This window comes from Schistocerca americana, chromosome 3, assembly GCF_021461395.2.
Source record: "Schistocerca americana isolate TAMUIC-IGC-003095 chromosome 3, iqSchAmer2.1, whole genome shotgun sequence".
Classification (NCBI taxonomy): Eukaryota; Metazoa; Arthropoda; class Insecta; order Orthoptera; family Acrididae; genus Schistocerca; species Schistocerca americana.
In genome coordinates, this window is record NC_060121.1 from 246,254,306 (window position 1) to 246,266,541 (window position 12,236).

Consider the following 12,236-nt stretch of genomic DNA (forward strand, 5'->3'; position numbering starts at 1 on the left):
AAAACTTAAAAACTAATCCTGACCTTTTTGTGTGGAACTGTGGACTAAAAATGTTTTCATGAAATGTAAAACTTAAGAAATTACTGTCATTCGCATTTTCCTACTGTTCACACCATTTTTGTGAAGTCCCCTGAAAAGTGTAGAAGGGGGTTTCACTGTAAATTCCATCCATTGAAAGTGCAAAACAGATTTGGATATTTCTAAAAACAGTATATTTAAGTTAAATTGTGGACAGGTATTGCACAAAAAATAGATACAGCAATTCTCTGAAATTTCTTTTACTTGCATCATCAGTAACATGGAGCAATGGAAGAAATGAGTTAAGTATCTTAACAAATGTCCCATTTTCCAGCACGGCAAAGCACTATACTGGTTCATAGAATTTTTGCTGTATTAGAAATTTTTTTTTTTTGGCAAACTCATTTGTAACAAAAAATACTTTTCTTTAGTAATATCAAATAAATAACTGCATTCACTACACTACAAGATATAAAAATGTGAGCATTCTTACAAAGCAACAAGATAAATGCAATAAACAATAAATTAAACATTAAAAACAATGTTTATAAAACTGGGATGGAGCAAATTACTACAGAATTAGAAACTCTTGGCTTAAAAATAACACCAAAAGCATAAAATTTTGAAAAACTATTTCAGTGAATTGAGTCTTATGATCCAAATATTTGTGCTAAGTAGATCTGGAACCTTTTGTACATCATAGGAATGCTTGCAGCAACATAATGGAAGGCATACAACAGCTTTTATAGGGATGCTCCAACATTACCAACAAAATCATGAGAACTTTATAAAATATAATTAATTACTGTTAATTTGTTAGGAACATCCCAAAAGCTTATCCTCACAAAACTATTTTACAGAAAATATCAGAATATATCAGTCTCTTTTTAATCTTACACTGGAACAGAACTATTACAGATGCACATATCACATCCACTCAGTCATTCACAACACAAAAATATGCAGACTCATTTCTACAATTCATCTTTGCGTGGTAAATCATCATCTTCATCCTCTTCTTCAGCCTGTAAGGAGTGAAAAGAAAAAAATATTAGAAACAATAAAAGGAAACCATACAGAAAAAATTACCAACCTCAGCACTATCCAAAATTAAACAACTGGATGACATGTACAGATCCAGCCCATTATTTGAAGGCAACGAATTTTCTTAGAGAAGCAGAACTTTATTCTCATAAGGTAAGTCTTTCCGCTCCCGGGATTGGAATGACTCTTTACCCTCTCCCTTAAAACCCACATCCTTTCGTCTTTCCCTCTCCTTCCCTCTTTCCTGATGAGGCAACAGTTTGTTGCGAAAGCTTGGATTTTGTGTGTATGTTTGAGTGTCTGTCGACCTGCCAGCACTTTCATTTGGTAAGTCACATCATCTTTGTTTTTAGATATATTTTTCCTACGTGGAATGTTTCCCTCTATTATAACCAACAATTTTATCAGTCGCACCACAATTTACACACACTACTGTACCCTTCTGTTGATCATCACAAAAACAGTCAATTTAGCATTATGAATTTAATTCCATCACAAATTCACAACAGCTACACATCTAGAATGGGGAAAGAACAAATCATATTGTCTCACTCTTGGAGGTTCTGATCACAGCTTTTGGAAAATGAAGTATTAAAAATTGTGGCATGAAGGTAATGCCCTACGTAAAAATAATGCAATCTCAACTGCCTGAGAGCAAATTTGGGTAAGAAATGGAAGTCTTCACGAATGCCTTGCTGAAGGTTTCGTTCAAGAAGTCATAAGGAGAAATTTAATATATGACAGTAAAGGGTTCTGGACCCCAAATTCTGATTTAACCCACAATTAGCAGGATGTTTACTGACAATCCAGATTACAGTAAATCTGTTAGTACCTTATATGTTTAGTCGTCCATATTTTTGATCTGCACATGCCAGTCATATTGAAATGTCAAGATTGATGAGCTTACAACTATTTAATATTTTTAACGTGTTCCTGTGGAATAACTTTCAAGTCATTCCTTCCCTTACATGCAAATTTTGCATGTGTACATAAGGTAGCATTAGACAACAACCATCTTTTACAATGATACACCCTGGGCATTAATTCTAGTACCCCTCTGACCAGTTCACACGGTGAAGATTACATTCACTTAATTAGCTGATCAGATTATTCTCAACTCATTTATCTAATATGTTATGTGACTATAGTAAAATAGATTTGCAATATTTCTGACATTTCATGTCAAACTGGATGCTGGTTTTTAATGGTTCACAAAGAAAGATGGGGTTAATTCTAATAATACAGGTCAATATCAACCAAATATACAGCTCCGTTTAAAAGAACCTTTTATATTCAGCATATTTTCAGTCTATCATTCGAGATTTTTTCCAATTACATATAAAAATCAAATTATTTTTAAAAAAGACACCAAAACAAAAGAGTAAGTCATCTAAAAAAGTAATCACATGACATACAACACAAATGGTAAGTTTACCTCATCAGGAGCAGCTTGTCCATAGGTACCGCCAGATTCCAAAAACTTTGTGAGTCCTTCCAGAGTTCTTTCACCGTTGTACTCTATGACCTACAAACAAAATCCAAACAGAATGAAATAAACTCATCACAATTATTTGATTTTGTGTGTGTGTGTGTGTGTGTGTGTGTGTGTGTGTGTGTGTGTGTGTGTGTGTGTATCAAATTACCCATTTAACCATTTCTTCAACTACAATATACAAAATATTTCAGTAGACAGATATGAATGAAGTTTCCTGCATTAAGTTGTTCAGCTTTGCTCTACGTATGTCTTCTATTAATAACTGAAATCATTCTGTATGATTTTGTTAAATTTAAGAGATTGCACAAATAATTACCTTGTTTTCACCTTTCGTGTAAAGTTTCAGTGTAGGAAAACTCGTTATCTTCGTATGCTCTAGTTCATTTGCTGTAGCATCCATTTTTGCTATCACAACACTGTCACTGTCTTTAAATTTCTCACCAAGCTGCAAAGAAACATTAGATGTTGAGTCATCAACATTTTAATTTATTTTTAAAGAGTAAAAAATTTTCATAAACAAAGGTTACCTGATCATAAATAGGAGCAAGCTGTTTGCAGTGACCACACCATGGTGCATAGAATTCCACCAAGACATCTTTGGATTTATCAAATGCTATTTCATCAAAATTTGTTGAGACAAGAACCTTGACAGGTGTCTTGTCCCAATCATCAGGCAGTGTTTGAGAAAGCAGGTGTTGCTACAAACAAAACAAAATAAAATAATTACAAAAAAGAAAATAGATACATAAACACAGTTTGTGTTAACATTTTCCCAGATAGACCAAACTATTCATGTTTCTGTACATAAGCAGCTCAAACATTATCTGACTGACTAGCACAGATGTAAATCACATTTCTGTGGGACTGGACATTATGCCCCCGATAAGAGGCGAAGTCCCACAGTATTGGCTGTATTGCCATGCGAACTTTTTAGTTCCACTTGGATAATAGTTCATGGATTGCATCCATCCAAGGGACAGTATCATATGAACAGAAGCTCAAGTATTGCATACCTTGGTAATCCGCACTTGGGCCTCTTATTTCCAAAATTTGTAAATCTCTTAAAGTTGCAATGGTCAAATATTGTTTTTAGACAACACACCCTTTTTATATACAGGAAAAAAAGTTTTTCAAATCAGTTCATAAATGAGACGGATGAAGAACAGTACAATACAAACAAAAATTAACAACAGGAAAACAGCAAATGTTACACAGTAAAACTTCATCGAAGTGTAACGTGCATACTTCCGATGTCTGACCGAACTGTACATTTATTTTAGTCCCAAAGCATTCAATACATCTTTATATGCTAATTTTTTGTATAAAACAGAATTGCTGAACACAGAAACAGAATGCAAATTTTAAGATGATCTGTTAGATAATGGTTGTACCCGACAAGGTCAAGTATTCCAAATAAATGCTTTACTTGCATTACTTTCTACCAGTTTCAGTTGACTATTAGCACTTTAAGGGATAACATGATGTTGAACAAAAAGTGTGTGTCACTAACACTCAACAACAATTTAAGGTCATTGAGGAGAACAAGAAAGAAACACCCTGTGCACAAAATAAAGCTGCATTAAAAATTTAGTAAAACACAGACTTCTGATACCTTATGAAACAAGGATAAGATACAGGACAAGGAGAGAAAAGAATGGGCAAACAAAAAAGGCAAAGATGAGATATGAAGAAACTAACAAGATAGTGCGGTAATGGTTCGTTAAGCGCCCGGGGGGGGAGGGGGGGGGCTACTTTGCCTGGACCCATGTTACACAGTGAAGTTCCGGAAGTCACTACAGAGCTCGGAAATACAGTGTTTAAGGCATCTACAGGATAACTTGACAGTTACGAAGTGGGGGATAACTCTGTGTGGAATGAGATGTGTGGGGAAGCTAAAGATGTGCAGGAAAGCTTAGCAATAGAATGGAAGACAACACTGTAAACGCCAACTGCGAATGACCCAAAAGATGTGTTCAATACTGATAAAACAGGACTTTTATTGCAGATTGCCTTCAAAATCTCTAGCAATTTGGGATGAAAAGTATACTGGCAGAAAAACATCCACAGAAAGGCTTACTGTAACATTGTGTGGAAACACACTAGGTGAAATGGAGAAGCTACTGGTGACTGGTAAGGCAGCAAAATCACATTGTTTCAAAAACTTAAGATGGTAGTAAGCTTGCAGTAATATGGTAAAGAAATAAAAAGTCTGGATGGTGAGTGGTCTTACGGAAGAATTGCTGAGCTCCTTCAGTGGCAAAATGAAAACTGCCAAGTTCTCCTTTTCCTGGACAATGTAATCTGCCAACTAAGTTATCAACATGAGATTGGCTTGGTTCCATGTTCAACCAGCCACACACAACCCATGGACCAGAGGGTTAGTTACACATTCAAGTTCCATTATAGGCAATTGTTGATGCAGCCTCTTATACTTAGTGTTGAAGAAGCCAAATGTGCATTATGCTCTTGCATGGTAATTTTCTGTCCTGGATGCTGTAAATTAGATTGGCTTGGCAGTAAGAGAAATAAAGCCCAAAACCTACCAAGTGCTTCAACAAAGTGGGGTTTGGAGGTCAAGAACATGTTTCTGTGTCCACTGGAGCTCAAGAAAATGCAGTAGCAACTGCTGAATTAAAATGTGAAACATTACATTTAGTGCAGATGACTACAGTCTAAGAGATGACTTTCTGTCAACTTACTCCACTTTTACTTCAGCAACAGATTTAATAGAAACCCACAACACAGAAGATGATCAGGAAGAAATAAAGGATGAAGAGGAGAAAAATAATGTCCCTAGCAAAATTACTATGCCAGAAGAAGCTACTGCACGCATAAACAATATTACCCCAAGCTGTATGAACTATTGCATAGTGCAAAAGGAACTGCGAAGAAAAAAATCTGAATGGTAAATCCAAACAGGTTTCCATCCTTGATATGTGGTGGAAAAACTGAACTGTAAAAGAAATAAACATGGCAATAATATGTACATACATACAACAATAAATGAATTTAAAGTTATAGAGAAACTACAGAAATGCTGTATTATTTATCAATTAGTGTAACAGTCTAGTGTTCAGTTGTACAATACACTGTACAAGAACACCTACTGTGCATGAGTGGAAGTACTTAAATAAATGCATAATTAAAATTTGTACTTTTGTGCATGATACCTGACAAATTTTTATGTAGCCTAGTGGGTTTTGTGTAATCCAGAACTTGTCCAATTTGGAAAATTATTTTAGTTCCATGCAATTCCAATTTGAGCACTTACTCTATAATCTTTATGACATTGGTCTTTCACTGGCAATAAAGGTTTTGTGAAACTTCTGTTTTGTTATGAACTGCTAGTTCATCTGCCAAGCACACATTGTACATGTGCCTGTGTCCTACATCAGACAGTTTAAGAAACTAACCAAATAGTATACAGGGTTTCTCAAAACCTACACTGCAACTTCAATTGGTAATAGCATCCAAACTCGTTAAAATAGTCACGCTACATATGGCTTATGTGACTAAGTTTTGGTTGTATGTTTGCCAGGTTGTGAGTGAAGCATAATGACAATGGGCCAAGAAAAGGCTCAGTGTGTGGAACAGTTTATTATGACCAAATCAGGCACACAGGTTGAAAGGAACTTGGGAACACAGTACAGAAAGCAATGACCATTGTGGACATTGATACACCAGATGTAAAGGTACTTTATGCAGACAGGAAATGATGTGAAGCATCATACCAGATGACAAGCAACAACTGAAGCTGACACACAACAGACTGGCAGGTGTGGTCCAATAACCTGGCTTCCTAGGTCAGGTGACATTACACTGATGGACTTCTTTCTACGGGATTATGTCAAGGTCAGGGTCAGGGTCTACTGAACACCTGTCAAACCCACAAATGTTTTACAGATATAGATCATTATTGCCACTGCCAGAGCTGATGTTCCGTTGCACCAAGTGTGGATACAGCTCTATTACAGACTGGGTGTTCAGTGTGGCAAGGAAGACACACATGTTGAAATCAATTGAATGCCATAAAAACTGAGATATTGTATAACATAAGCCAGACTGTATCAATATCTTAATTAGTTTGGACACTATAACACAAAAGCACCATACCTTTTGAAAAATCTTACGTCAACTGTGAAATCACAAAAGTTACGGGCAACAGCTATGGAGTTATCCAGCGTGATACTAGTACAGGGGAATGCAGTTACAACTTCCAACCACTATGACCAATCTTTATACAGCTAAGAGTTATGATAGCCCATATTGGCTTCAGCTGTATCATTATGTAGATAATGTAGAACACCTTTGATATCACTTGTGGGCTCCAAACAATTGTAAAAAAATTAAACTAGACATCAAAGTTTCCTATTATCTACGAAACAGTACAGTTTCCCTGCAGTGTCATTGGAAATTTATTCCAGTAAGAAATATTAGGCAGCCACTGCCACTGGAAACTTTTAGGCTAAAGATTTAGAATGCCTAATTTTTTCTTCAATGATTTATCTTCTCAAGAGTAAGGCCATCAGGTTCTTCCTTACCATTAAATGGGCATTACATATAGTTCACATTACATTATATTACATTACATTACATTACACTACACTACAAAGAAGTCTTGCATTTAATATGGAATCCTTTACTCTAAAGTAACTATAAGGAATAGTGGAATAAGTAGTATGCATAGCACGAAAGAAACACGTTTGGAAATATGTTCAAATTATGGACGACAGAAACAAGTGAAAAAACTTTTCTGCAAATGGCATCAGTATTATATGTCCAATTAAAGAGATTATCCAAAATTATACCCAAGTTCTTTGAGAAGAACAGGAGAGACTGTTTGTGCAATTCTGAACTAATCCAAGTTTGACAGGATAGTTTACTTGGTACCTTTTGCATTTAGTTTAAGCCCCAGTTTCTGAACCCAGAAGACAGATGGCATTTAAATTGGAGGTCATAAATAGTCTCAATGTGACCTCACTGCTATCTACAGCATATTTCTGGCCATCATTTATCTTAAGTAGTGGAGTGTGAGGTGTGGTGTTGTGTTTACAACACATCTTTCCCGCTGAATTTGTATAATTATTCAGCCAGCTGATCATGAATATAACCAAGGGCTTTGAAAACAGTGAAGACAATGCTGATTGATGATTAATCACCAGATGATTTTGGGTTTCCACCCAAAAAGATAAATTTGCTTTTCCACCGAATGGGCTATGTCCTGTGCAGAATAAACGTTAAATAGGTTTGTGCTCTAGTATAAGCAGTGTGCCATGTCTGCCCACTCTACTTCCAACAGGATATTCGCTATCACTATCTGTATTTGGTCTATAACAACATAGACGACAACCACATCATTTGTATCACTATTTTAGAATTACCCAGCAAAATTAAGATATTCTTAGAACGAAAACCGTCTTAACACATTAAATTATATATAAAAACAAAGATGAGGTGACTTACTGAACGAAAGCGCTGGCAGGTCGATAGACACACAAACAGACACAAACATACACACAAAATTCAAGCTTTCGCAACAAACTGTTGCCTCATCAGGAAAGAGGGAAGGAGGGAAGGAGAGGGGAAGACGAAAGGAAGTGGGTTTTAAGGGAGAGGGTAAGGAGTCATTCCAATCCCGGGAGCGGAAAGACTTACCTTATGGGACACGCACATATCCATGTGTGGATGGATATGTGCGTGTGTGCGAGTGTATACCTGTCCTTTTTTCCCCATAAGGTAAGTCTTTCCGCTCCCGGGATTGGAATGACTCCTTACCCTCTCCCTTAAAACCCACTTCCTTTCGTCTTCACCTCTCCTTCCCTCTTTCCTGATGAGGCAACAGTTTGTTGCGAAAGCTTGAATTTTGTGTGTATGTTTGTGTTTGTTTGTGTGTCTATCGACCTGCCAGCGCTTTCGTTCGGTAAGTCACCTCATCTTTGTTTTTATACATAATTTTTCCCACGTGGAATGTTTCCTTCTATTATTTTAACACACTAAATGTGTGATAAAACAATGGAAGGATCAGGTTGGAATATCTACAATATTACAAAAAGGATACATTGCTCCTCACCATAAAGACAACCCATTGAGTTTAAACAAGCAAACAAAAAGACTGTTACACATGTAGCTTTCATCCAGAGCCTTCATCAGAAAAGAAAATGCACATGTTCACAAAAGCAGGTACACCTCACACACAGAACCACTATCTCTGGCAGGCAGCCAAGCCACCAGAAAGGGTGCTTGAGATGTGCCTGTTTGTGTGAATGTGTGTGTTTTCTGACAGGCTTTAGCTGAAAGCTAAACGTATAACAATATGCCTGTCTGGTACTCTGTGTGCCATCCTTACAGTGAGTATTCGTCCATCCTTTTCCTAAGAATGTAAATGTGTAATAATACAGCACACGTGATTTTGTTTAAACATTAAAATTACAGTATTACCCTCACCAAAGAGGACATTTGACAAATTTTCATACTTAGCTAACTCACCTTCAGATTACCATCAAGGAAGCCCTGTACAAAGTTCTTTATGTTATCTGCAGTTATTTCTGGGTTTTCTGGCTTATATTTGGCCATGTCTTCCTCCAAACGGATAAGACGCATAGCAGGTACCTCTTCCTTCTTCATACCAAAAAATTCTAGGATTCTCTGATGATCTTCGTCATCAGAATTAATGGAAACAAACAGCAACTGGAAACAAGGAATATTTTATTAATGACATGGATTACATGTTTATCTTTCATTCTAAATTTTTTTTCCCTTTACACAAGTTTAATGTTACAATGCATCACTTACAAAAAATAAATTTTGGTTATGCAGTAGCATTTATGTTTAGAAAACCTTTGTTCTCATTCCCAGAAACACTGCTAGAAGATACATTAACTTCAATCAAATTGGACTAACTGTATCACTGATGTAAATATGGTCAGGAGTAAACAACAATGACAAACACACATTCTCAGTGTTAGTGCTCCTATTAAGAACATACGGACAATAGCACAAAAGTAGAGTGGGCCCTTTTTTTAGTTATGTCTTGCTTCTTTCAACCATGACAGATCTGCCAGAGGAGGAACAGATAAATCCCTCAAGTTAGTTTGTCCCTGCCATCTGTTGATGGATCTGTGTACTTATAAAATAAGTGTTCTCCCTACTTGGTAAAATAGTAGGTCATGTCAACAACATAGAAAGTGCCAGATTCAGTTGGAGTATCAGCTTTTCCATTATTCTCGTGACCATAAAGATTAAAACTTAAATGTTACTTATTTGTATACCTACTTTTTGCAATAAAGTTCATGTGCAGGGGGGACAAGTGTACTTTAAGCATGCCACTTCATACTGAAATATTACTTGTACACTCCAGCAGAGGGCCATGGTGATAATGGAATATTTGAAATTGTGTTCATGCAGTGTTACTAAAGTGTCGACAGTAAGTATTTAGTGTCTTAGGTATGTCCCAGAAACGACACCATGAATAATATTTCCATTTAAAATTCATGTGACATTCACGTAGAAATAACTGAGCTCTTACATCTTGCCTCTTTCACTACAGAGAAGTGAGATAATACACAGCCAGGAGATACTGAGAGGCATAAAACACAAAAGAAAAAACAATATCTTGGGAAAGGCACTTACAACGAAGTGGCTTGACACAGTTCTCAAATGGGTTGGTGCAGAAACGAAACTGCATGGAAGGGGTCATCACAATTTTCACATTTAAGTTGAAAGGTATAAAGTCATTACTTTAAACCAACATATGGCACCAAGAATAAAAAAGTGTCTTTCACAAAGATTAAATAATTATGCATGATCTGTACTTAAGAAGTACAATTTGCAGAAGAATTTCATGCCATTATGAAATGAGCCTATAGACCATGTTTTAATGTAATTGGGTTCTAATCCTATCCAGCAAGTCTCACATGATCTAGGGTTCTGGGTGACCTTTCCAATTCCCTACATTTCCTAAACCTCACCAGTCATTTTCCTTCATCCTCTTCCTTCCCCTTCAACTCTTTTGCAAGAATGGAGCCAGCAGCTCCGAAAGCTTTCACATTTCTGTAATTTTTATGCATTATCTCCTCCCACCATGTGATGAGCAGATTCTTTTTATCAATCCAATGATATTATATTTTCAAAAACAGATTATTTTCTTTAGGACAATCTTGTAATGAGATTTTAACCTGGCTTTCCATATTCAATAACATCTGCTAAATGCGAAAAATAGAAAGTTTATAATTTTATTTTAAAAGATGGACAATGGAAAACACTGACATATGCTCATGAACAGCATTAGCAGAAGGCACAGCCAGAAAGTTTGCCTCTAAAATTAAGGTTCTCCGGAACTACTACTCTCCACTTTTTATTTGGAATTCACATTAACTTCCCATAGTATTGCAGTAAACGTGTGTATGATCTTTGAATCCATAACTGTGATTAGAAAGCAGAAAATTCAAAATAGCTACAGTAGGGTGTTATTTTGTTATCAAAAAAGGTAAGGACTTTTGAACAACTACATGTGAGAATACACCATAGCCAAACGCTGCCATTAAAAAATAAAAAAAAAATAAGAAACACAATTCATATACTGGTAAGGCAAAACAGTGGGTTGAACTAACGTCAAAAGTGAAGCATTAACCATTTTTAATGGCAAGAATGGAGTTAACTTTCAGAGTTTTCTGTTCACAGGAAGCGAGTTACAGATTGACAAGTAAAATAGCTGCAAATTCAAAGGCTTCACGTAGAACATCCAGACACAATGGTAAAGAAATTCAAGTACCATCAGGTTAATACTGAAAAGTATTGACTTTACTAGATGGATCACCATGTGTTCATGTGTTTTGTCTGAGTCTATGGTGGTGTATCAAAGAAAGCTAAAAGAATCCTTTTATGCCCGGGAAGTATCATGCTTTCTAAGTGAATCTAATCTAACAGAATCAGGGTATATATGCGGACAACGAAAAAAATTCCCAGATTTTTCCCGGATTTCCCGGTTAAAAATACTCTTTCTCCCAGGGGAAAACAAACTTTTTTGTGTTAAGTGACAGTGTGTGTTCCCTTGGAACAACAAAACTTATCAATCCTTTGAATGGTTATTGATTTATACATGGGCGTAGAATTTCCTGGCACTTTAGAAAACTAAAGTCGGGGAAAAAGACGTTTTGGAAATATCTTTGATGTGCAGCAACTTTTACGCTGTATATTTTTGTATTATGAAAGTATACATTGTAATTCCACAAAACACCGCATGTTACTTTCCGAATCATTGAAATCAAGATTTCAATGCGCTTTTGTAAGCCACTCATAGCTCATGTCATGTAATCTCGCCAGCCGATGACAGCGGCTATTCAGAGCATAGGACATGTGATGTAGTCAGCCAATAGCAACATCACTTAAGCAGCACAAACACACAAACAGGGAAAGTTAATACTTTAACATACATAGTGTTGCTACAAGAAAAGCAAAGCTTTTACATATAATATTTGTCTCTAAGGTTAATAAGCTACAACAGAAGCTAAGCTTTCACATATAATGTTTATCTTTTTTGCACATGTACTTTAAGATACATCACACAAATGTGCCAGTAAAGTTTTTAATAATGAAATAAATGTCTCCTTCAGGGTTTGAAATTCTTCTAAATGGCTTGTCATCAAAGAGTTGATTTTTAAATGAGAGTCAAATGCTCTAA

General features: G+C 36.1%; 1 protein-coding gene across 1 annotated transcript in view; it reads right to left on the minus strand.

The window, feature by feature from the left end:
- Positions 1-262: 262 nt before the first annotated feature.
- LOC124606630 (protein disulfide-isomerase) overlaps positions 263-12,236 on the minus strand; it is a 33,008-nt gene continuing 21,034 nt past the window's right edge. The window contains exons 6-10 of the mRNA XM_047138625.1: positions 9,044-9,244; positions 3,085-3,255; positions 2,874-3,002; positions 2,498-2,587; positions 263-1,043 (exon numbers count right to left, since the gene is read on the minus strand). Of these exons, the coding sequence (XP_046994581.1) occupies positions 993-1,043; positions 2,498-2,587; positions 2,874-3,002; positions 3,085-3,255; positions 9,044-9,244 (642 nt within the window). The 3' untranslated portion in view covers positions 263-992. The remainder of the gene's footprint in view (positions 1,044-2,497; positions 2,588-2,873; positions 3,003-3,084; positions 3,256-9,043; positions 9,245-12,236) is intronic.